This window comes from Sinocyclocheilus anshuiensis, unplaced genomic scaffold (genome assembly GCF_001515605.1).
Source record: "Sinocyclocheilus anshuiensis isolate Anshui unplaced genomic scaffold, SAMN03320099.WGS_v1.1 scaffold1578, whole genome shotgun sequence".
Lineage (NCBI taxonomy): Eukaryota > Metazoa > Chordata > Actinopteri > Cypriniformes > Cyprinidae > Sinocyclocheilus > Sinocyclocheilus anshuiensis.
Window position 1 is genome coordinate 281,871 of NW_015544225.1, and position 25,854 is coordinate 307,724.

General features: G+C 37.7%; 3 protein-coding genes across 5 annotated transcripts in view; all 3 read left to right on the forward strand.

Moving 5' to 3' along the window:
* Positions 1-1,040, forward strand: part of snapc1a (small nuclear RNA activating complex, polypeptide 1a) — a 3,937-nt gene extending 2,897 nt beyond the window's left edge. The window contains exons 8-11 of the mRNA XM_016498017.1: positions 152-214; positions 462-594; positions 717-776; positions 845-1,040. Coding sequence (XP_016353503.1) covers positions 152-214; positions 462-594; positions 717-776; positions 845-894 — 306 coding nt within the window. The 3' untranslated portion in view covers positions 895-1,040. The remainder of the gene's footprint in view (positions 1-151; positions 215-461; positions 595-716; positions 777-844) is intronic.
* A 1,122-nt stretch (positions 1,041-2,162) lies between these two features.
* Positions 2,163-13,918, forward strand: LOC107697306 (sphingosine-1-phosphate phosphatase 1-like). 2 transcript variants are annotated; one of them, XM_016498029.1, is made up of 4 exons: positions 2,163-3,668; positions 8,428-8,517; positions 12,377-12,960; positions 13,297-13,918. In XM_016498029.1, the coding sequence occupies exons 1-3, from the start codon at positions 2,988-2,990 to the stop codon at positions 12,926-12,928; spliced, it is 1,323 nt and encodes a 440-aa protein (XP_016353515.1). In that variant the 5' UTR covers positions 2,163-2,987; the 3' UTR covers positions 12,929-12,960; positions 13,297-13,918. The 2 variants fall into 2 exon arrangements, with proteins under 2 accessions (XP_016353515.1, XP_016353514.1); XM_016498028.1 differs by having other exon boundaries at positions 12,377-13,917.
* Positions 13,919-16,999: 3,081 nt separating this feature from the next.
* LOC107697307 (serine/threonine-protein phosphatase 2A 56 kDa regulatory subunit epsilon isoform-like) overlaps positions 17,000-25,854 on the forward strand; it is a 22,438-nt gene continuing 13,583 nt past the window's right edge. For both annotated transcript variants that reach the window (XM_016498032.1, XM_016498031.1), the window contains exons 1-2: positions 17,000-17,479; positions 23,682-23,842. In XM_016498032.1, coding sequence (XP_016353518.1) covers positions 23,686-23,842 — 157 coding nt within the window. In that variant the 5' untranslated portion in view covers positions 17,000-17,479; positions 23,682-23,685. The remainder of the gene's footprint in view (positions 17,480-23,681; positions 23,843-25,854) is intronic.

A 25,854-nucleotide genomic window follows, 5' to 3' on the forward strand; every position in this document is an offset into this window, starting at 1 on the left:
TTACATCTCACAGGTGTTTTTTTTTTCTGGTACACTATGACTTTGTTACAATTCACTTTTTTCCCCACTTGAAACAAGCTTTCATAGTAAAGAAATTTCATATGGTTATAGCGTCTGAATGTAATAAAGACTACTGCCGTTGTTTCTGCAGTCCTCCAGTAGAGCTGTCATGCTTGCTGCCATCAAGTCCAAATCATATGGTCATGTGTCAAAGGTTTGAAATTATCTTGCAACAAATGCTGCTATGCTTGTTGCTTAAGTTCTGTAAACATGGTTTACTTAGTGGGTTCAGTATTTATTGAGGATGGTACTTAAAGTAATTGCTCCGTTTAAGATAATTGTTAGGATACAGATATGTTTATCATCTGCATACATTTATACCTACATACAGTTACCTCTTTGAAAAAACTCATGCCGAAAATGGTTTGTTTTTCCCTTCACATGTCCCACATGGTGTTAAGGGAACGAAATCTAGGCGCCACAGACAGGTTGAGATGGTCACACCAGGCTCTGGGACCGATCAAGCCCTGTTTAGTCAGAAAAGGAGACCTCCATCCCTCAGGACCAGAACCTGGCAAAACTTCGGCAAACCAAGTCAGAATTAGCTAAACCCCTCTTTTAGACACAAAACAACTTTTGAGAACAATGACAGTTCAAATTATGGGTCAGAAGTTTGTGCTGGTGTGATGTTTTGTTTTCACTTTTGTCTTAAAAAGGCGAGCCAGAACAAACACAGGAATGGCTTCTGAGTGTGATGGAGGAAGACAAGAATGCCTGTAAGTGTATAGTTCCATTAATCAAAAAATAAATCAATAAAATAAATATGTAATTTTTTTCCTTTCAGTGAAACGTAAAGACATTAGAAGATTCAAGTGGAGAAATAATTGGCTCTGAACAGAGTCGTTAATTTATGTATCGGTTGACATTGCGTTATGTATTCCACAGTGCTTTATTTCATAATACGAACACTTGAATGTGAAAGCATTGGTTATGTTTTGGTTTGGACAAAAATAAATAATAAAAGGAGATCCTACCATCCAGCTGTTGGGTTTCTAGTTTGATTCTGCTTTTAGGCTGTTACATTTTTCATATAGGGAATGCTTAGATTTTTAGATTTAGGTAAAAAAAAAAAAAAATCTCCCCAAATTTAGGTTAAGGGTTTTTGTGTTTTCAGAAAGCATTAGTGGTACATTGCTTCGGTCAAATAATTTAATTTAATTTAATAAAAAAATAAAACTAAGATAATGATAAATTATAATAAATAAATCAAAAATAAAATGATAAATGCCACTAGAAAATGAAAAGCCATGCAAAGTCTCCCTCTAGTGGAGAAATGTTTACAATGTCACTGAGTTTTTTTTTTTAAAGCACTGACCCCACTCATTTCCACAATAGCTACAAGTATGACATAACCTATGATAGCCCCACAGTGTAAATGAAATCCTGTAGTGAGGGGAACCCCTTTCATCCGACCACAAAGATCCCTCTGTGTCCTTCGGGGTGCTCCACATTGTCATAGCACTGTTGTAATCACCATGAGAAAGCCCTGATTCCAGTCATGATATAGTGTTCCTTTTTGTGGGCTTTGTCATGTCTATCTAAAACCCATGAGATTCAGTTGTACCAGTGTCATCCTATCCTCGACATAGAAAAACTGTGTATACAAAAACGTTATAACTAGGCCTAAATGTCTAATTCTGCATATTAATATTTTTTTAGTTGGCTATAATTTACAGAAACGTAATCCGATTCTGTTGTTTTTACCCCACATTTTCCTGTCCTTTTTTTGTCTTCATAATGAGGTATTTCATGAGCCAAATAAACCCATTTAACTCATTTACTGTCAGGCTTAAGTAATTTTGCTTTTATATTGCTTTTCTGTTCATACATCAGTTTCTTGCTTTAAGGTACTTATGAAGTTTCAATTTTATACTGCTAGACACACGTTAAAAGATAGAATATAACATTCTTTAAAAATGTCATGTTGAGGTATTTTTTTGAGACAAAGGATATCCTATCTACTCATGAGCCATAAAGTTGACGTCATTTTTATGCTATATTAATTTTGATGTTTATGAATCATTTTCTTTTTAAAAACTTTTCTTTTTAACATTTATAAAATTGTACAATTGCACAGGTTAACATGTTTACAATAATTACCAAAAGACTTAGTTTACCTTTAGGGGGCGCTCGACTGCTTACTCAACTGAAAACTCAACTGGGTCGCATAAATCTCGTGAGGATTTGTCTTGGAGACATATTATCAAACGTATGACTTAACTTGGTTATTTCCGAGCATTTGTGCATTTTTTCGCACAAACAGAAATACTCAGCAATCCCTTTGAAATTATTATTATTATTTCTTTTATAAATTCCCATCCACTACTTTAAAATGACTGATTGGTGAAGCCTAACCAGCGCGGAGAAAAGTAACAGTTAACACGTGAAATCGACATCAACGAGCTGCTTCAGAAGCGTCCTGTATGATAATTTACGCTTGAAAATGACATCGAAAAACGGTAATAGCCATTGAATATACTATGCAGAGTGAATAACTAATGAAGATTTATTTTTCTTACTCCTCATTCTTGATAAAGCGCTAAGCGCCGCCCATTCTCTGATCCTCCCGTTTCATGCTAGTTGACGTTATTTCATTAGTGAATATTAAAAAATATTCCCAGCAGACCATAACTGAGAAAGACCGGGACCTACTGTGCGTCACTACCAGTGCACGTCCCCGCCTTCAGCTACGTACATACCTCATCTGTCGCCCTCCCTGCTTAATAACGGAAGGGTACTTTCTAGCTCCCAGTCAAATAGCCACTCTACTTTACCACTGCCTCCTGCGCTTTGAAGACTCGAGGACTGTATAGCTATGCGCCGTACAATATAACCAGCCATTGTTCAGTGCAGCTTTGCACGCGCTGGTGTTTACAGCCTCTCGTGAGCAGCGCGTGGGATACTGATTCAGCCCTTTCGCTTTCACCATGGCAAGCGACGCGCTCCACAGATTCGTCTGCCTTTGTCGATACCTACAGGATCCCTGCCATGTCGCCAGATTCCAGCAGCTCTGCGGCGTCCGCGGGACGTTTCCTAAAAAACCGGCCGAGGCTGGCGAGACGCTTGGGGTCAACGGTGCTTGTGTGGGGCAATGCGCTGCTGGTGGAGACTCAGCACACGGACTTCCGGGCCAAAGGCTGAGAAAAAGTTTAAATGCTGTTGAAAATGTTGAACAGGACGAATGTTCAGCTAACGGACATTCGGGGCGAGACGCGGAGAGGGACTCCAAAGGCACAGTGAAGCCGTTACGCAGGAACTCGTTGACCGGTGATGTTGGCCAAGAGTTCATCATCGAGAACAGGTTTCTCTTCTATCTCTTCACCGTCGGTACCGAGCTGGGCAACGAGATGTTCTTCATCGTGTTCTTCCCCTTCTTGATGTGGAACGTCGACCCCTATGTGAGCCGGCAGCTGATCGTGGTGTGGGCCTGGGTGCTGTTCCTCGGCCAGTCCACGAAAGATGTGGTCCGCTGGACCCGTCCCGCCTCTCCTCCTGTGGTCAAAGTGGAGGTTTTCTACAACACGGAGTACAGCATGCCCTCCACACACGCCATGTCCGGCACCGCGCTGCCCTTCTGTCTGTTCCTGCTCACATGCAGCCGGTGGCAGGTATGATGCACTCTTGAGCTGTTTCACACACAAAACCAATCGATAATCGTACCCACGTGAGACAAGTTGACAGTATTCCGTTGGTCTGTTCTTAGCAATCTGTTTTTTCCCCCTGAACTAACAAGCATTTATTTTTATATTACGAGCTATAATGCATTAGCACTTATTGATTAGTATCTTTTCAATTAGCCAGTACCACTCAAGTCATTAAATACTAGTACTTATTCCTTAACTATTAGTCACTGTTCAAAGAGTGAGAAGTAGCAAAGTTAGTTGATGCCTTAACCTACATGACCTACATTTGTTGCAGTGTTTATTAATCTTTGTTAAATTTGTTGAAAATAGTTTACAACTGTTTATTGGGTTACACTTTATTTTAAGGTGTCCTTGTTACAGTGCAATTATACATTTAAGTACTGAGTAATATTAATTAACTACATGTACTTACTATATGGTTAGGGGTTAGGATTAGGGTTACTTACGTGTAATTATGCATAATTTAGTGTTATTATTATAGTAAGTACAAGTAACGTGTAACAATGGACACCTTAAAATAAAGTGTTACCATTTATTGCTATGTTAGCCCTGGTCCCTTAAGTTATCTTAACGAATACAACTACTAGTAATGCATTAGTAAAGAAAGTATTCCATTTTTGTTCATTAACTAATGTAGTTACCAATGTTACCAAATTTGGCCATTGAATTTTGTGGATCTGTAGATATCATCTAGTTGTATTCCAGGTGCTATTACCTATTCCTGTTCGACTAGTAATTTTACATTTATGTACTAGTACTTATTTCTAGTTACTTGTAACTGTTCCAACATATAGTTACTAAGATATATTCCAGTTTTTCTAGTGGCAACTGAATAGACACTTTATTAGAAACTAGTATATAGTTCAATTAAAATGTAATATTTGTAAGCAAACTAATATGATTTAATTAAATTATGAAGTAGCCATTCTATTTTTTTAAAGATTTATATTTGCCGTTTTTTGCCTTTATTGTTATAGGACAGTGTAGATGAGACAGGAAGCGAAGTGGGAGAGAGAGAGAGGGGGACAGGATCAGGAAAGGTCCTTGAGTCAGGGTTCGAACTTGGGACACCCTTAGCGCAACGGCGCGTCAAGTTGGCGCGTTACCCACAAGACTATTGAAATTCTTACTAGTCTTTACGTATGACATGTAAAAAGTAATTGTATGTAAGTGCAGATATAGTGCAGGGGTGTTGAAATATAATGGCAAAAATTGTAATACATAAACCACAGATTCCCTCATTGCAATTTGCAATGATGCTGTCCCAGCAAACATGCAATTTGTTACCAGTGACAATGGAATAATTACTTGTCACTATTGGGACAGCAAGTAGTAGCAAACGAAGCAGTGCCAGTAACTAACTGAATGGTTACTGTAGTGGAAAGGGCTACTCTATGCTTTAAATTTTGCCGTACTAATAATAAAATAAGTGCTAGTATTGTAGAAAAAGATACAAGTTAGGTTAAACTTGTTAAGGCTTGCTGTGCTGTATTGGGTGTGCTGTATTCATTCTGAACATCTGTCCTCATTATCAAAACAACCTACCTTTAGCATTTCGGTTATTATGCATAAGCAAGCTAATAATATCCTGATGCCCAGCCTTTGAAGATTTCATTGTTTACCTAGATGTATCATTTATTTAAAGCAAATTCCTTTACAAAGTGTTATTAAAGAATGCTCCATAATGCACTGATGGTTAAATAATTATGTTGTTTGTTAATTAGTTAAGTTGTGAACCTGTCAGTACAGGGGGTTGGGATAAGGATGTGTTCTGGCATCATGCTTCACCTTCTCGTAGCAGAAGAGTTGCGTAATGACCTCCTTCCAAAAAGATTTCCTGCTTTCATTGATTTTGTTGTTTTATTTATTTGAAGTTATCTTTGTTTTAATGTCCTAATGAAGGAAGTTCTGTTACCATTTATTTTCAAAGAAACAACAGAATACTTTGCCTGAGTCAAGATCTCATTGACTGCATTAACTACCCTTAACATTTAACAGGCAAGAATGCAAAGGTTTTGTATTCTCTATATACATATATGATAGTTCATTTAGCTATTTAAACTGTTTAAAGATTAAGGTACCTTTAGTCTCTCCATTATGAAGCACTGTCTACTTGTATGCATCATATTTAATCAAACATAATAATATTTGAGGCTTATTCTTAATGCTTTGTTCTCAAAACTTACTTGAAGGATGACTAGGACTTGCAGCATCAAAAAGTACTGAAATAAGCTGTTTCTCTTTAGGGGAAGTGATATGTTTTTAGTTTCTATACTAATTCACTTCATTTGCCAGTGCTGTGTGACGTTCATCCAGTTCAGTGTTGACGTGCTAGAATGATTGCCCTTCCTTTAAAAGGGCATTATTCCACTGGTGCTCAAATATTGATTTTCAGATCTCAAAAGTCATCTGTCCTTAGTCTGTTGCATCCATTGGAAAATAGTTGTACTTTTCCATATTATTGTAGAACTAACTCATCTGGAAATCAAGGTTCCCAGTAAATGTATTTCCAGACAGGACATTAATCTCAATAGTTTTTTTTTTGTGTGAAAAATATGCAGGCTTTGTTACTTAAGCACTAAAGGGTTATGCAGTGCACTGTATTATTCATAAATATGGATTTCTCTGCTGGTTTATCTGAATCATATGCTTGTTGGTGTCAAAAATCATTACTTTTAACAACAATTAGCATATAGTCAGAATAAGTTGAGCTATTGCTTATGATGATAACTCTTTTTGATACACCTATTATATACAACAGGGATCTGATCTAGTTCTGTTGAAAGCTTTTCTTAGTCTTCTGCTTTTGACAGATTCTCATGAAAAACTGCCAGGGAAAAAATGAATAAGAATGAAGTCCGTTCTTCTTCATTTTTTCCCTTGCAGTTTTTTCGAAGTCAGCAGAAACTGACTGATAATGTGCCGTGTACCTGCTGAAGACTGAAAGTCTTATCCAGCTGTTTGTGCAGAAAATGGAACTCAGTCCCTATAGTTTATTTTCTTGCTTTCATATCCTCTTAAATTTAGCAGGAAACTAGGAACAATAGCCTCAAACATGTTTCCTCTTCTTTCGCCATTGCTCTGGCCACTTGATTTTCTGTAGATGATTTATTCGAACAAGCCTACAGATTGGAGAATGAAGAACTAGCAGCTTTGTTTTCACGTATGAAGATTTTTTTCAGGGAAACTCAAAATTTGCATTAACGCTTTATTTTGGAAGTTGCTGGAGAACCAGTGAGGTCAAGTCAGCTCAAATTTTTAACTTACACACGTAGTCAATGTTGATGGGATTGTGGGAGGTAGGGATGTAACGATTAACCGCGAGCCGGTTGAAAACCGATTCAAATATTTGACGATTCAAATCGGTTGAGATGCTAAACAAATCGCGATTCATTTAGGTGTAGGAGTTTATAAGGTACTGGTATATTGCCCAGACTACTGGAGTGAATAAATGCATGAGCACATAAGGAAAGTTCAACTGAATGCCAAAAATGAACCGATCTGTTGTCTGAATGATGAGAAATCCAGAGGCATTTCTGCAGATCAGCAGCTTCTTCGATCCACGTCTCTTGCAACTGCACTTGGTCTGCCTCTAAAGTATTAGAGTATGTTCAGGAATTCATCAAACATATGAATTTACATTAACAGTGTGCCTGGTGGTCTCAATCCTTGATGGACTCATAAGGCATTCTGGCCCACTCTGTCCTGATTCTGTTGCTTAATTTGTGGTTGATCATTATTTGTATTGTAAGATATATTATATGGTTTTTAGTCCTGCTGTAAGCGGTTGGTTCAGCCTTCTCTTTGGTATGAAAAACACTACATTCTTGGATACCACTTGACTAAATATTGGATTATGATATACTTACACTACCATTCAAAAGTTTTGGGTCGGTAAGATTTAGAAATTTCTCTTATGCTCACCAAGGCTGCATTTTTTTTTTTTTTTAAACAGTAGAAACCGTAATATTGTGAAATATTACTACAATTTCAATTGACTTTCTCTATTTTAAAATGTAATTTATTTTGCGGATGTCTAAGCTGAATTTTCAGCTTCATTACTCTAGCCTTCAGTGACACATGATCCTTCAGAAATTATTCTAATATGCTGATTTTCTGCTCAAGAGATTCATCAATGTTGAAAACAGCTGTGCTGCTTAATATTTTCTCTTTAATCTTTGCTGAATTAAAATATTTATGTCTTTAAAAAAACTTAATGATCCACAGCTTTTAAACAGTAGTGTACATTGTTTGAAATTTGAATTGGATAATTTATTTTTATTATTTTATTTCTAAAATAATATTTTGGGTTTTGTAGTCTGTAAAAATTTCAATCATGTGTTTTAACTAGTGTTCATTTTGTATCATTTTAATTTTAGTTCAAGTTGTAGTAATGTTATGTTTTTTTGTCATTTCAGTGTTTATTTTCTCTTGTAAAGAAAATGTCTGTATAGAATTTAATAATTTTATTTCATTGTATTTGTTATTTTAGTACATCAGCTTAAAAAACGTAATAATAACAACATATACTGTGTATATATATATATATATATATATATATATATATAGAATTTTATTTAAGTTATGGTTTATTTTACCAACAGTTTTTTTTTTATGGTGTTGGTTTTAGTTTATAACCCTGGTTTTTACTGATTTTAAGAATTGACTTTACTGCCTATTGAACTGCAGTTCCTCACAAGTCTTTCCTCTGTGTGTTCAACAGTACCCGTTCATGTTTGGACTGAGCATCGCTCTGTTCTGGAGTGTCCTTGTGTGCATCAGCAGGATTTATATGGGCATGCACTCTGTCCTGGTGAGTAATGTTTTCATCACATTTAATCATTCTTTCCTATTGCCTTAAATCAGTGGATCATCAAATAGGTTTTGGAACAACATGAGGTGAGTAAATGATGATAAATGATTTCATGTTTGGATGTACGAACGCTTTAATAAGCATGATCATTTCAGTCTGTTGCACTAGTAGCTGTGTATAATGGTTATTCAGAGCATATTAATATGTTTTATGCAGTTCAGGCACCTTCAGCTTTCCACAGCACAGCTTTCAAAGTTGAGGAACTTTTCAGTTCTCGCTTTGCAGCTTCGTGACTAAGGTTTTGGGAGCAGTTCAAGAAGAAGCCTAATATATGCTACTTTAGTCTTTTGCAACCCTCTCCTGTCAGTAACGAAACAAATCAGTGAGTCATCACGGCTGACTCAGTATCTTCTGATCTTCTAATGCTCATCTGTTTTGATTTTCCTCATAGAAGATCTCTGATTGCATAATTGCTTCCCCTGGGCTTGTATGAGCCGGTGGTGATCATTTACATTTTTATATGTTGAGCAGACAGAGGCCGATAGACAGTTTGAAACACAAGCTTTGCATTAGTCATCAAGATTGACATGTTGTGTGTTAGTCATCAGTGCTGAAGGTTGCACATGTAGTAACAATTACCATTGACTTCTTACACCTGTTATTTTTCTGCAGAGGCTGTGTCTCTTTATCTGTTTAAATGCTGTTGGTGGGAGCAGACAGATTTAGAAAGCAGATGCTGGTTGCCTAGGTGATGGGAACCTTGTTATTTTAATGCTGTGCTCTCGATGATGGTGGCTGAATCATCTTTGTGGAAATCTGCACACCCAATGATTTAGTGCTGTGTGTGAATGTTGTGGGAACACAAGTCTGTGGACCAGGGCTCAACATTGTATGGTCACTTGTCCTATGGGCCAGTCCGCTGTCGCCACTATATCTTATGTGGTTCATTGACCACATGAAATTTTTTTTTAATGGATGTTATTGCAAATTGTGCTTATGTAAGTATGCCAAGGTAAAGTTGTTTGTGGTTTTCTAAATGTTTAATGTCTAAATGTTTAAAAACGGGCTGTCAATTAAAAAAATTAAATTGAATTAATTGAATAGCAATTAATCACATATATAATTATTTTTTTTTTTTAGTTGTTGGTTGTACTCATGCAGAGGGACGTCTTTGGTGGTTGCATTATATCTCACTTTTTTCAGCATCTTGTTTTCGTGTCATTACAAACCAATAATACTTTTGTTTATCTTCAAAATACAAATTAAGATATTTTCAATGAAACCTGAGAGATTTCTGTCCTTCTATTGAAAGTCTGTGCAACCAGAAATTTGACAGTTCAAAAGGTTAATAGAACTCATTAAATATTATAAGCTCAACTGTACTTGTTGCACAAGAACAAAACTCATCAGTTCTTGTGGAAGCTCAAAAATATGTTTGCCTGATATGGGAGAACCAATGAGGTTTATTAAACTATCCCTTTTTTATGTCTATGTTTAAAATGTTATATAGGGCGAATTCGGGTGAAGTTGGACACACTTGGAAAAAATGTTCCACTTATCCTGAATTAAGCCTAAATGATACAATATTTTATTATTAATATACTAAACAGTATGTTAGAAACATGAAATTGATAGTCCAAAAAATGTGCTAAAAATATTACTTATTTGTGTGAAAATGTTGGCAAGGCATGTACAAATCTGAACTAGTGGACCTAAAATATCAAAACTAGTCTTCATAGAAATGTTACTAAAAATATTTATTATTTGTGTGAAAATGTTGGCAAGGCAAGTAAAAATCTGAATTAGTGGACCAACTAAGCCAGTATAGAAAAAAATCCTTATTGTTGAGCCCCTCATGGACTGTTTGATAGCTTAGGGCTGAAGTGCCTGTGATCAGAGTGCTTTGGTAGAGAAGATTAAGAAAAAACGTCTCTTAGATCTTTCAAGCATCCATTCAACCCTCTAACTTAAAAAGACTGATATATAGAGGGAAGGACTAGAGCAGGAGTGCAGTGGGAATGTGTAAATGAGACACTGCTGGAAAGAATCAGAGACCTTTGGCTTGCAGTACATGGAGCAGCGTGTGTACATGTATAAAATAGACATGGACAGGTTGAACAGGCTACACATCTGTCAGATCTAAGTGAAGAGACAGGCTTCTTGTCGTGACTATGTGGATGGCTCATGATTAGGCATTTCCTTCTGCCGATTCTGCAGGCTCCTTTGACCTTTTACCCATTTTAAAGTACACAACAGCATGAGTGTATCATATACAGACAATCAGATTGTAGTGTTCTCGTGAGGTGTCCAAAGTCAGACTCTAATCTTCTGTTAACCTTGAATGTGCCTCACATAAGATTAGACGACGAGGGGCAAATGGATAATTTACTGAACTGCCTCATGCCTCTCCAGACACTTGTGACTTACTTTCTTCTGTGGAACAATAAAAATAATGTGAAGAATATTCTAGCCACTCTATATCATTTCCATATATTGAAACTGAGGCTGTCAAGCAAATATGAGGCAAAAGCACTCTAAAGGTGTCAACAAAGTGCTCCAAATGTGAAATTATATTACAGTTTAAAATAATTGTTTTCTATTTGAATGTAATTTTAAATGCAATTCATTTTTGTGATGGCAAAGCTGAATTTTTAGCAGCCATTACTCAATTCCTCAGTGTAACATGATCCTCAAAAAACTTTTTTTTTTTAATCAATATTGACTGAAAACAGTTCTGCTTAATTGTAATGCAAACAGCTAGGGCAGATCTCAAGATTTTCTGTAAATAATGAATGAATGATCAGTCTGTTCCTCACTCAAAGCTATCGTATGACTTAAGATAGCCTGGAATACAACAGATGAGTTACATAGACCACTTTTATGGTACCTTTGCATTCTTTTTGAAGATTGTAAACCATTCGCTTTTTTTTTAAAAAAGAGTGAGCAGAAACTTCTTCAAACATTCACCTGTGTTCCATTGAAAAAAGGACATTGGTAATGATCATGAGGGCAAATAAAGTCTGAAGGAAGAATGTTACAAAACCAGTTCCTAATGTTCAAGGCTGCAGTGTTAGAAAAAGTGAGCTGGAAGCTCAGACTTTGAACATCTGCTGTCTGTGAAATCTAACATAAAATGGAGAGATGCCCTGAAAATTTTTTTTGTGCCACACAAAATAAGGCAGCTGAAGTGTATGTAAAACCTGCATAAATGACACCTCTTTATCAGATCTACATGCCATATTCTTCCAGCCTGTTCTCAAGTCAGTTTTGACATGTTATGGTAACCATGGCCTTACATTAGTGGACTCACTGTATAGTTAATAAATACATTGCAACGTTTTATTTCAGGGTGAATGTTTTTGTTCATTCTATACACAACTGGGCCCTGTTTCCATAATGACTCATACACTGTGTTTATACAGATCACTGATGCTTGAACACCACCTTTCTCATGCCAAGCAATGCCTGTTTTCACTAACCTTCACGTATTTGCCTGGCCAGTAGTGAATAAACAATGAGAATTTAAATGTAAGTTTGTCTAAAAATTGCTCCAAACCTTTAAGACTTTGGTTAATCTTTGAAACACAAATTAGGATATTTTTAAAGAAACCTGAGTTTCTCTCCCTTCATTGAAAGTCCAGGTAACCAAAACGTATAGAAACAAAAAGGTCATGAAGGTGTTATAAAATGAATCCATGTGAAACAACAAGTTACGGGACAGAAACCACTCATGTTTCATTAAAAATATCTTCATTTGTTTTTCGAAGGTCTTATGTGTTTGGAATGATGTGAAGGTGACTAAATGATGACAGAATTCAGACTTTTTCAATCTAATAAGTTTGTTCCTTCATCTTCGCAGGAGGTGATCACAGGCGTTCTCTACAGTGTGCTCATCCTGGCGGTCCTTCAGCCCATGCTGCATGACATCGACACGTTCTACCTGTCCCACAGCTACGCCCCTCTGGTCGTCCTGCTTGTGCATGTTGGCTTCAGCTTGGTGGCCTTCTCGCTGGACTCATGGAGCACCTCCCGTGGCGACACGGCCCAAGCGTTGGCCACAGCTGCCGGAGCCGCGTTGGCATCCCGTCTGAACCAACAACTGGGTCTGCAGCCAGATCCCCCCGAAGAAGCTCTCCCACTCACCCTGCCCCTGATCGACGGGGCCTTACTGACCCACTCCATCATGCGGCTCCTGGTAGGAGTGGCCGTGCTTCTAGCCGTCAGGGCTGCTATGAAGGCAGTGGCGATCCCGCTGGCCTGCAGGATCTTCGGCGTGCCTTCGGATGACGTGCGGAAGGCTAGACAACACGCGCACGTGGAACTGGCGTACCGGTTTATGGTCTACGGCACAGTGGCCTACTGCTGCGTTTTCCTGGTGCCACTTCTCTTTGGCTTCCTTGGCTTGTCCTGAAGAAAATCCCTCCGTTTAACCTTGTTATTATCCGGTTTTAATCCTAGCTTAACCTATACATGACTTGGACTAGTGAAGGTCCACAGTTGTAGTCAAAACCAACAAACATTTGGTTGCAAACACATACGATGTTCATGATTTTGATCATTTCACCAGCTCCATTTCCATGCTAATTTATTTCACTTGTTTTGTTTACAGATTTTATCGACCTGATGAATTTGAACAGGGTTTTTTGGCATTTGTTGCCATCGGTGGGCTGTTTTTCTTGAAAGTGAGTGCGTGTGATGTTATGATCTTCAGAGGGCCTCTTCAAAGCTTCTGACTCTTGAACAGTAATGTTTATAGCCATTCTCAAAAAGGTTTCCAATGTTTCCTGCGTTTGTCTTCAGTGGATTTCCTTCAGCAGACTGACACCCACCCATCCCGGACCCTTGTGCTTTCTCTCGCTCAACAATACGCTGGATTGTTTCTCGCTGTATAGATTTTGACTCAGTCTGTGGTCCTTCCTGTCTGTTTTCATCCTTCTGAAGCAAACTAACCTGAGTGAACACCCTTGTCAGACATTTGTATCCTTGTCATGGTTTTCCCTCAAGGGCTCGTTCTCATAACATTTTGTAATTCTCTGTTCTTCCTAGGGCTTGTTTCTCTTCTCAGTGGGTCCATTCCAGATCAGTGCTATGGCCCTAATGGTTCATTCAGTGGTTCAGGAAAGACGCTCTTAAATCTGAGAGGTGTAGAAAGTTGTTATCTAAAAACTGGTTGAGTTCACGCCTCACAATAAGCGGTAATGCATCGAGAGAATGAGGGGAGGGAACTTCCTGTCAGTATGAATGCTGTATACATGAACTTCCTGTGGATGTGTTACTCTGAAACCCAAGCTAGGAAAAGGCCGCTCTGAATATGAATGCAGCATATCTTTAACATTGTCTTTGTCAATGTATTATTTATATGCGTCAAATATGTTTTTACAAATGATTACAGTTTTTTTGTGTATCACAGATTTGGAATGACATGAGGGTGAATAAATGTTTTTTTTTGAGAGAGAACTATCACTTTTTTAACAGTTGGCTAAATTGAGATACTAAAATTTAGAGCTGTCGAGTGCTGCAGGTATTCTGCACGTCTCCATTCGACATCCATGTTGTTCCATAGTGTCATTAGTTTGAAGGAGATGCATTGAAATCTTTCTCCAGGAACACACTCAGTGTGACTTTATTTAATGAAATGATTAAAATTCCTTGCTTTGTCCACTTGACTGAATTCACTGCAGTTTTAACTATTTAAATACGATTATGGGCATGATAACATGGCTAAAGTAAATCCGACATGTATTTTCTGATTGTTAGTATTAACCTAGGTAGTTGATATGTTGTCTGTCTTTGAACTAGTACTCTGCACTTTGTTAGTGTGTTCAGTTTCACAAGGAAATGTTGTGAGGCCAGTCATAGAAGACAGATCTCTGATAAACATTCATTGCTCAGAAACCCCAGTGCCTTGCATCCTTATTTTTCAGGGCAACTTTATCCTCCAACTAGGCACAAGACACCACAGCTGTCTTTCTGTAAACAGTTTTGATGGTGCAAATATTGTCACGCATCCATAATGTTTATTTGCAAAACTCATTGTTTGTTATGTAATTGAAGGCTTTTCTTTTAACTTTTTCCCCCCTTACATATGGTGTGTATCTACAGATTTGTTTAATGTGCTATATGTGGAATTTATTACCGGGTTTCTGGTAACATATTTTGAAGGTGACAAATTTATCTGTGCACCAGTATAAATAAAGGAAACAGTTGTGCATATATTCAATTGTGATCAGTTGTGCATATAGTAAATGTACCATAACTGAATAAGCCGTTTTATTTTACAGTGCACTGAGCTGAAGCGGATATCATATCACAGATGGCTGGATGGTGTTTTAGGGTTTCCTGCAAGGGAATGCATTATGAATGAAGCTTGTACACCTTACCTGTGCTGAATTTTGAGCCGTTCATGGTCATCTAAACTCACACATGTAGTGTTACCTGTAACCTATGGCGCCTCGTCTGCAATGTTCTTGCCATTTTTCTGTTCTTATTATTACCGTGAATAAAAAAACGGTATGAATTACCACTGTATTTGTGTTCTTGTCATCTGAAATGGGTATGGTTTTTAATTTAAAAAAATTCCATTACAAAGCGATCACTGGTGAGTATGAACATTTTGTATTACAGCATTATGTTTGATGTTTATGTTTCAAAATTACTTTTTGATTATGACTAACTAAATGCTTGGCTTGCAGTGTTTCCTCTTATCAGTGTAAGTGTGCTCGTGTTCTGTTCTCTTGATCCAGCAAGGTTCAGAGGCACACATACTCATTTCTCAATTTGTCAGCTCTTTGGACAAAGGTCTACTTTCTGCATGATGTATTGATTTTAATCCCCTGTGTAAGTGCTAGAGGACCTTGCTTGTTTCCTACCATACGTATATTTCCACACTATTGCTAATTGTACATTACACACATTTAGGCTCTATGTACTGCAGTATATTAGCTTAAGTTCTTTTTTTCACATTCACTGCAAAATAAAAAATCCCATTTATTCGGAGGGTAGCTGACATGAAAGCAGTGACATCAGAGTCTAGTAGTGTGACATGCTGTGCTTGCTCTAAAACTACTTTAAGTGACTTTTTTCCCCAAATCTAAAAAATGAATGCAGTTTTATGACCTCAATAATTTATGGACTACATGGAACATTTATACTTTTAAAACATTAGGCTTACCTGAATTAAAAAAATGGACATTTTATTTATTTATCAAACATATTATATTTGATCATCTCGTACTGAGAATGGCAGGAACAAAGTTAAGGTAATCTATCGCCATCCTGTGGTTGTAACGTACAAAGTACATCGTGGAGAACAGTGGAATGGATCGTGAACTCTTCTCAAGTACTGAAAACTGAAATGTTAATGCAATTATCTTGAAATGGTGTAGTTCACTGCAAAAAAAAAACAATTTAAGAATTGATCTTTATAGAAGATGATCTACAAAAGTCATTAGTGATGGCAATTTTGATTCAGTGACTCGAATCTTTTGAACCGGTTCTCCAAAACGATTTGTTTGCTGATTTGCGCACTGACCTCTTCTGCGGCTTTACACCAGTAGGTGGCGACTAGAGTATCGTTTGTGAGTTGTAAGTGACAGATTCCTTGTTTTATTACACTTTAGTAAGAACATGGCCATCTACAAATCTAAAAAAAAGAAGATTCGTGAGGGAAATGGAATCCTTAAAAGATTCATTCAAAAGCACCCATTCATACCAAACTACTAACAACACTATCATCACTAAAGGCCACTGAACTGTCAGAGTTGTATCCTTAAAACTGTCTTCCCAGGTTTAAACGATTTATGTGTGCTCCAGTTACATAGTTCAGAGGACGTTCGAGGCTGAGATTCAGCGCAACTCAAAATGTACATTGGTCGAGAGACTAACCATTATGCATAACTATACAACCAACTATATAATCATGTTAGTAAAACATGTAACGTTAATTGGAACGGAAGCATTAAATTGTCTCAGCTGAGAACGAGAACGAATAGATGAAAGGGTGAATGAATAAATGAACGAGGTGGAGCATCATCACTGGTCAGTGTCATTTAAGTTATGTAACAGCGTGTTCCAAGTGAGGACTCTGTAATTGAAGAGGGGAAAAATCCCCCGAATCCTTTTCTAAGAATAGGAAACGTTAGTGGAATCGTTCGTCTAGTAGTCTACGGCGTTATAAGCGTAATTACTTTGTTGTAATGCGACTCATTTGAGGAAAACAGAGCCAGCGAAGACCGAGCGGACCACAGCTCGGGTGACATTTCTCGCCATACGGGCATTTCTGGTCCTTGTCTTCATCCAATCTCCATCTCAGACATTTACGCCGCAACCTACCTCCATAGCTCCTCGACATCAATGACGTTTGACTTTCGAGGCGTGCCTAAACAGTTTTTGATTGACAGTCCACCGACCAATCCACGCGTTCGTTGTGCAACGAGTAACCAATCATTGGCCTAACAGCATAAACCAGCGGTTCATCTGCTCAGTTTAGCGGTCTGTTTTGAGCCAGGAAAAAATTGGCACAGAGCACTAGCACAGCCTGCTAACATATACTTGTGATAACAGGTTAGCAATTAGTCGCTATTTGAGTGAGTCTAGCAGTAAAGAGAAGGACATTCTTACCTTAGTGACCAACATCTGGGTATTTAGTCGGTCAGTGAATGTGGCTTTTGGTGCAGGCTGGGACGGCAGCTACAGGGATTAGCTGTACGGGGAGCTCCTGCTAGCAGTGCAATGCTGACATACCTTCAGACGGCTTTCTAATTATCTCACAAACAGGGATTTTGGTGTGACTTCAGTCGGAAAAATCGTCACCATTCATACGCGGACTGTATTCCAAAACCGAGACCGAAATAGTCCGATAGTGAAGCGCTTGAGTTAGCTGGCTAACGTTAGCTGGGTCGCCTGCAAGTACAAGGTTAGCTGCTTAAAACGAGCCACCTGGACCCGAGAACCATCGAAAGAGGTAAGAAACACAATTAAGCACTGCATTGCTAAGTTAATAGTGATTTTAGAGTGATATTTAACAAGGGTCCGGTCATTTAAAGCAGACTGACCAGCCAATTATTTATAACTAGAGAACTATGCACTCTAAAAGATAAAAACCTCTGAGGTCGATTTGTGTTTATAGGCGGTTAAACACGACCGTGCTTTGATTACAATCTTGTCATTCGGTTTCAGACATATTTGCTCATTTGAGGTATTCAGACACGCCGCCTTCATATCGGTATGGGATAAGGCTGTGAAATGAGCACCGGTTGTTCACTGTGCAGTGATGATTATTATATTTTCTTCATAAATGTTGAGGTATATTCTTAGGCACCGGCGTAGGCAGTCTGATCAGCCTTTGATGGGATGAGAACATAAACTCACTTTCCAAATCTGAGTAAATGCAAATAATCAGTGTTGAGTTTGTCACCTTCAGTTTTCTTTGGTTTTTGCCGGTGTTCTGACGATTTGTGCTACCCGCTCAGATTGTGCTACCTCCCATTAAAAAGATAGGTAGCACAAATCGATAGCGAAAAATGCTACCTATCAGATTGTGCTACCAGCATCTTATTCATGTGGTTTGAGGCTTTTTTTTTTAATGTTCATACCTACCCCTACCCTAAACCGGTCGCCGTGATTTTGCAAAGTAAGACATGTTCCTGGATCAACATCTTTTGTTACTGTCCAAAAATACAGACTTAACCCAATCCCCATCCCTAAACCTAACCTTACCCATAATTTATTCCTAAAATCAGAGGGAAATTATAGTTGATTAACAAGGGTGTAGAAGTGCCTAATCCTGATTGTAAGCCCAAAACTGACATTTCCTGAAAAGTTATCTCTCAATTCTGATTGGTTGATTGGAATGATGTTGATCCAGGAACATGTTGTACTTGGTAAAATCACGCTCACCACCCTAAATCTACCCGTCCATACATACCCTTACACTAAACTTACCCTTAAAACAATGCAAATATATTTTTGGTAGCACGATCTGATAGGTAGCATGTTTCGTCAGCACACCGGCTTTACCAAGTCAACAGTCTTGTTTATTGGCCTTGTCTTTCAGGCTCTTGGGAATGCAATATCCACACCTGTTTTTGTTCCACAGCTGCAGTCATGCGTTTCACGGACTGACAATTGAGACTTTTCAGGCACACTGATTTGAACTCTTCTGGTCTCCTGGTTTTCTGTCTGGTAGTGTTTATATTGAGACAGGACATACTTTTATCTGTCAAGGACATGCATTTCATCAGAAAGCACAATGCAAGACCATACCAGTCACTTTGTGTTGGAAACAAAAATGTAGTTAAACCTTGGGCAATGTGAGTGACTTGCCAGAACTGTCTGTAGTCTGTCTTATGAATAAAAATGTTTTGGATAAAGCATATTGGAGTATGTAGAAGGAAAGTTTGCTGTCTTTATAATCTCAGATCCAGTGTTGGCTTTGTCAAAAACATTGTGTCAATGTAAAGGACAACCATCTGTATAATGGTTGTAATTTGAGTCAGGCGTTCTAATCAGTGAGAGTCAATTGTATGTTACAGGGCCCTTCCTTATAAACCAAACACAGACTCAAGCTGTTGTCTCGCAGTATGTTCTTTAAATTCAAAGCTTGTGAAATTTGAGAGTATTATTAAAAGTGGTTTCTTTGGGGCAAAAACATTTTTGCTACTCATGAAAGCGTTGAGTTACGATACGGTCAGGTGTTTCGCAGGTGATGTTTAAACCGTTTGATTTTGAAACAAAATAGTATCTTGGATAATGAAATTGCATGATTATTAGATTTTAAAAAAATGTCAAACATAGCTAATATCGTTATTGTGCCTGTCAAAATTTGGTCAGTCCAGTGAGAACTATAAAACTGTCATGTTTTAAGCTGCCTCTCCACTTTCTCTGACTTTCACGTGTGATTGTCACTTTTTGTCTGCACTGAGAGTCGTACAGAGCTTTCAATTTGTTCTTAAAGCAGCTGTTGCTCTCCGGTTATTCACCATTGTAAAATAATTGAATGTATGAATGTATCCATTAAAATTCCCAATACAATTGAAAGAAAAACAGTAGTTTTTTTTAGGAATAATCATCATACATAATTAATGACTAAAATAATAATTGTGGTCATAATTATTCATAATTGTCTTTTTTTTACAGAAATGGTGCAACAAGTTGTGTTTTTTTTTTTTGTCTTGAGTCATGTTTTAATTTAACCAAGAACATAAAGTGGAAGAGAACTGCCACTAGTCCCCTCAAAAAATAGTTGTATGGTGATGGTCAGGCATAGAAATATAGATTTTTTTTATTTTTATTTGACCCATCTAAACGAACTCCAAGAGAGAGGCTAAAAAATGTTAGGTTACAAAACCCCAGCAGGACACTTCAGGATATGTAAGCACATCAGTTTCTGTAGTGAATCAACCACCTAGAAGAACACGCTCTTTGCACTGCTGTTGTCTGGAGAAAAAAAACAAATCAGCAGTGTCCACGTCCTGTTCGTGATGTAGGGGGGTGTAATATTTTGGAGCTCCTTTGCCGCCTCTAAAAATCGGATAACTTTGCACAGTCACAACAAAACAAATTCTGTATTTTGCCAGGGTGTTTTACTGGAGGTTGTGAGGACGTCAAGGTGTCCGTTTGTGAGCCGAGGCTTAACTGAATGTGGGTCATGTTGTATAACAATGATCCTACACTTTTAATAAGTAAATGTATAACCGAACCGCTTCAATAGATGACATTTCATGCTTTAGAACAGCCAAGTCCAAGTCCTGACTGTTCAGTTGCTATTTCCTGGCTTGACATGGCGTGAGAAGTTTAATAGTTCAGTCTATGAAGAAGGTGCGCTTACATTTTATGTTCAATTAATGGACTTAAACATCACAGTCTTTCTCTTATGTATGCGAAGGCCTTGTGTATGAAACCTTGAACATCCAATAAACAACTTGGTATCTTGAGCGCTGATTTATAATACTGTTAGATGAATGGGGAATAAATCCTGGACCGTGGTTAAGTGTGCAGTGCTTTGTTTCTCAGCACTTTAAATCCCAGGCTCGTATTGGCAGGCCGTCTAGGGCCATATTAGAGTCACCATAATGTAAACACATCTGCAGAATGGAAAAGCAGTCGGCTGTTCTTCAAAGCTCACTTTTACATAAGGGTCTCGTGGTCTTAAGTTCATCTCTGTTTTGGTAAGGCATCCATGGGCTACATGTGGCTCATCATATGAAAAACAGATCACTGAAAACTTGTCAGCATCTAAAGATGAGTTGATGTTTTGAATAATTTCAGATTGGTGATCTTTTATATTACAGTTTGGGTTGAGATTAATGTTAAATGTAACTTACTTTTCTTAAAGGGGTCATATGATGCGATTTCAATTTTTGGAGTGTTACAAGCTCTTGGTGCATAAAGAAGATCTGTAAAGTTGTAAAGACTAAAGTCTCAAAACCAAAGAGATATTCTTTATAAAAGTTAAGAGTTAACCACGCCTACCTAAAACGGCTCGTTCTAACACGCCCCACATACCTACGTCACGATCTGGGAAGATTTGCTAATGTTATTTTTAGCAACATCATATGACCCCTTTAAACGACTTGTTCTTGTTTTTCAATTCACAAGCAGCAATAAGGATGGCAGAAACACTTCCCTACATGGCGTGGCTTTGCCTCCGAAGTCCTTTTAGTTTATGACTGGTGTTATGGCAGCCTCACATTTATCAACCTGATAACTGACAGTTACACACTCAGTTGTGAAATTTATTAGCAAAGAGTGTTTATTAGGCATAAGATCTTGCTTAAATGTATGTCATGGCCTTTCGTTTTGGAGGCTGTGCCCTTTTGCTTTGTATGTTACAGAATTAGCCATAATTGTTTTTAGACGCCAAGGGCATTTGTCTTATGTAAAATGACAAAGTCTCTATTGAAACTGTATTGAAAAACATGAAAGTCTATATTGGGTTGCATGAGTAGTGTTTGACTACATAAAATGAATGCATTTAGTTGTGTTATTGTACATTGAAAATTTAATTATTTTTAAGTGGACATTTTTCCAAATGAGTTAAAGAGTTAAGCTTTATCTAGTTCTCTACCTATTGTTCTATTAAACCCATGAAAACAAAAATTTTTATGTATACCCAGTGACAATTGCTTATCATAGCCACTGGATATGCAAAACACATGTTTTTGTTTTTGTGCAAATTAGGCCTTTTATTTTGACAACTTTAAAGAAGGCAAATCTGGAGATTCAACACAGGTAGGTAAGAAACACAAGCAATATCAGGCCAGGGCAGATCAGATGAATCGGCAAACTTTCAAACTACCAGATAAGTAGACTTAAGGGAATATTTTGTGTCTTCATTACTCTAACTTTCAGACGAGTCGTCTTCTTCCTTGTCAGCAGATAAGAGGTTTTTAATTGGTAGATGTTTGCTTGTCATTGTTGGAGGACTCTGTAACTGTGTAACTCCGAAACTGTGAGGTCTCTGTTAGCCAACACCCCTTGCAGGAATCCAGAAGAAAGCGAAAGGCCCTAGATCATTAACTTTGAGCCAGTGAAGGTTCAGGTCAGTAATACAGTAATATATTGTACAGTCATTTAAATAAGTGAAAAGCCTTTGCATTGTAATGCATATGTTTGCATTGTAGTGTGGATTATACTGTGTGTGTTATACTGGTTGCTAATTTTATTCTTATTAATGATAATTAATGTGTGTTTTAATATCTAATCCATTGAGTATTTATAAACTGATGATACACTAATGGCCCCCTTTTTCTGGTCTTCAGTTAGGTTTCTTTTTGGTAAGCTGGAGCTGAAATTGATGCGTGTCCAAAAATGTAGGACACAGGGCAGAACAGAAGGTCACATCCATAGACCCCCTGTAGATACAGTCTGGAGAACAAAGTATCTGCGCCTGTTGTGAAATTAATCAGTCTGTTACTCTCATCCGGCTCCTACCATAGCAAAGTGTCAGGATGTTAACATTTTAGCTCTTATTCAGGATGAATGATTTTCATTACGTTCTTCATTGCAGTCTTTTTTAGCATTTAAAAACATGGCATGGTAGAACCAGCGTAATTTCCAATTCGTTTTGTTTAGTTTTGGTATTGTTTTTTCGCCCTTGTTTTATGGTTTGGGTTTTGTTCTTGTTTTTTGTTTTGTTTTATTTTTGTTATTGTTTATTATTTTGTTTGTTTCTGTTCTTTGCATGTTTTTATTTTTGTTTTGCTTTTGATATTTATTTAAATATTTATTTATTGCTTTATTTAGTGTTTTTTGTTTTGCTTTTTGTTTAGTTTTGGTATTGTTTTTTTATTTTTGCTTGTTTTATGATTTGGGTTTTTGTTCTTGTTTTTTGTTTTGTTTTATTTTTGTTATTGTTTATGATTTTTGTTTGTTTTTATTGTTTGCGTGTTTTTTGTGTTTTGCTTTTTGTTTTTGATATTTATTTTAATATTTATTTATTGTTTTTTTTTGTTTCATTGTTTGGTTTTTGTTTGGGGTTTGTTTTATTTTTTGTTGCTCATCATTTTGTCCAACGCTACATGCTGCTACTCCTCCTCATTCTAGTGGAGATATATGGCCTTGCTAAACGTGTACAATGTGAAGTCCCCACCTCCTTCTGCTACTCCTCCACTTCCTGCTCTGCCTGGGAGGAGTACTAAAGCCTCATCACTTCCTGTCGCATCCGTCCCATGGTAATCCCAGTGCATGGCATTCCTGTGGGTGTGTTTTGAGCCCTTACGTAAGGCTGAGAAGCCTCAGGGACACCTGCCTTAGTACAATTTAACCTGTAATGGCCCACCGCTGTTTACTAACATTGAATTTGAAAGGCCAAAGCAGGTAGAGTTTGACGGCTCGAGTGCATGTCTGTCCTGATCATGACTGGATGAGGATTTTAATTCGTAACAGACTTTTCATCTAGAGCGTGTCTGTGATGCCTTAAAATGCCTCCTCCATAGGAAGCTTATTTGCTTTTGTCATTTAGATTGAATATTCTGCTGCTCAGTAAAGCCAAGCATCTGAATATGTATTCACTGCCATTCACAACCCCTCACCTGTGGCCTCATCATGGGATAGTAAATTGCCCATTCGATGCACGCTTCAAAATCTCAATGGTTTTCTGCACATTATCCCTGACTGTTCTGTTTTCCTCTTTCTTTGTTGCCCATAAACTCTCTCTGGCACAGGGCTATGTCTTCAGCAGCCACCACAGCCCCATCAGTGGACAAGGTGGACGGCTTCTCCAGGAAGTCTGTCAGGAAAGCCAGGCAGAAGCGAGCACAGAGCTCGTCCCAATTCAGATCTCAGGACAAGCCTATAGAGCTGGTGCAGCTACCTCTGCTGAAAGGTAAGCTGTGTTTACGTGGTCAGATGAAGTTAATGGTTGGTGATGGCAGAGTGTTTTGCTGGTTTTATTGGTCTGATAGAGCTGATAAGGTTGGTTGTACTATAGTGACAAAAAAGCAAAGTGACACACTGAATTAGGGCTGCACGATAAATCGCATGCGATGTTTAACGCGCATCTTATCAGTAAAGCCGGTTCTGTAATCAGCTGTAAATCTCCATCACGTGCGTTCTTTCGACGAGCTGCGCAAAACCACATTCATATTCGCGCGATTTTTTGCGCAGCTCGTCAGTGAACAACGGCTCTGTGTAGTTAATGCTGCTCAATGTGAAAGCCCGCAGGTGATGGAGATTTGCCGCTGATTACAGAACCGGCTTTCTGACAAGATGCGCATTAAATATCGCATGCGATTTATCGTGCAGCCCTACACTGAATGCAAACAAACTGTCGCTGTGTGACCAAATGAAAGAAAAGTCTCAATTTTCAAGATGGGATTGTTCTGTTAAGTGTGTCATGTCCCATTTTTATGTCTCTCATGCTTACCAAGGCTGTTATATTATTTGAAGATAACCACAGTAAAAACTGTAATATTGTGAAATATTATTAAAATGTAAAATAACTGTTTTCTACTTATATATAGAAGTAGTTTTTATTTTATTCTAAATATATTTTAAAATTGAGTTCCTCTGACAGAATTCTTTTTCAGCATTATTACTTCAGTTTTCAGTGTCACATGGTTCTTCAGAAATCATTCTAATATGCTGATTTGGTGCTCAAGAAACACTTATTATTATCAATAATGAAAAGTTGTGCTGCTTAATAATTTTGTGGAAACGATGATACATTTCATCAGGATTCTTTGAGTAATAGAAAACATTGTAATAGTCATTACTTTCACTTTTGGTCAATTTAATGCATCTTTAATACTTTTATACAGCAGTTTCTTTTTAAAATATTTAACGTCAGCTATCCTAAAGCATATTTTATCACATTAATGATGAACATATTACACTTTTGACATCCACACAGTATCTAAATACATTTATGAACAGTAAAACAGTTGTTTTAGATTGTTTGTTGTTTTACAGATGTAAAACTTAACAAACCTCTTTAATGTTTTGCTTTAAAAGTGAGCATATGCTGTCTGTGTGAAGTGTTTAAATATGGTCAGTAAAGCCAAATACTACATGAACATTGCCACTGTAAGTGGTTGGTTATGGGTAGGGATGGGTACCGAAACTCGGTATTTAATCGGTACCGGGGCTAAATTATGAAAGATCGGAGTATCGATAAGCTCTGACGTTAACGGTTCTGCTATCGGTACTGGAGAAATTAATAAAACACACATACATATATTATTGCTATATATACATTATCTTGCAAATTCTATCTCACCAGAGTCGCCAGCTGTTTTTCAAACATTTGTCTATGATGCATTTTTGCTATTCACAATTCAGAAGCGAGATCGCGCCCACGCAGAGGAGCTTCAGCACGCGCAACATGAAAGCCCTGTTTAATTATGATAGAAGAGAGAACTAAACATTCAAACATCTGCTTACACTTTAGGCCTGTGGCTGTTTTATTAAGCTAATTTTATTTTTTTATTTCGATTTTGGCTTCTAAGGATTATACAAAAGAAGACATGAGGTAAAGCTATTAAAAACTAGCTGCGTTTCTTCTAGCGCAACTTCTTTCCCTTCACAGCAGTGCACATTCGTTCCTCCCTAAAACCCAAACTTAACGTCAGAATCAGCTCAATCGGTGATTGTTGTAAGATGCCGTCTTTACTGCTGCTAAATTGCGGGACAGGTTTGATAATAAAATGTTGAAAGCACAATCCGCACAAGAGACGCTGTTCCTCAGGCTGAAATGTGTGAGCGCGACGCGCTCCAAAACAGACAAACAAATGACACTTTGAGCTCGGGCGCATGTCCAAACGATCAAATACACACAAAATATGTCCAAATGGCCGGCTTGGAGAGTATTTACTTAAACACAGTTTATGTCTTAAGTGG

Excerpts from the sequence above, each read along its gene's own strand:
- LOC107697306 (XM_016498029.1), top strand. The coding sequence starts at position 2,988 with ATGGCAAGCGACGCGCTCCACAGATTCGTCTGCCTTTGTCGATACCTA. Across the intron at positions 3,669-8,427 it reads TCACATGCAGCCGGTGGCAG|TACCCGTTCATGTTTGGACT; the intron begins GTATGATGCACT and ends TGTGTTCAACAG. Across the intron at positions 8,518-12,376 it reads TGGGCATGCACTCTGTCCTG|GAGGTGATCACAGGCGTTCT; the intron begins GTGAGTAATGTT and ends TCATCTTCGCAG.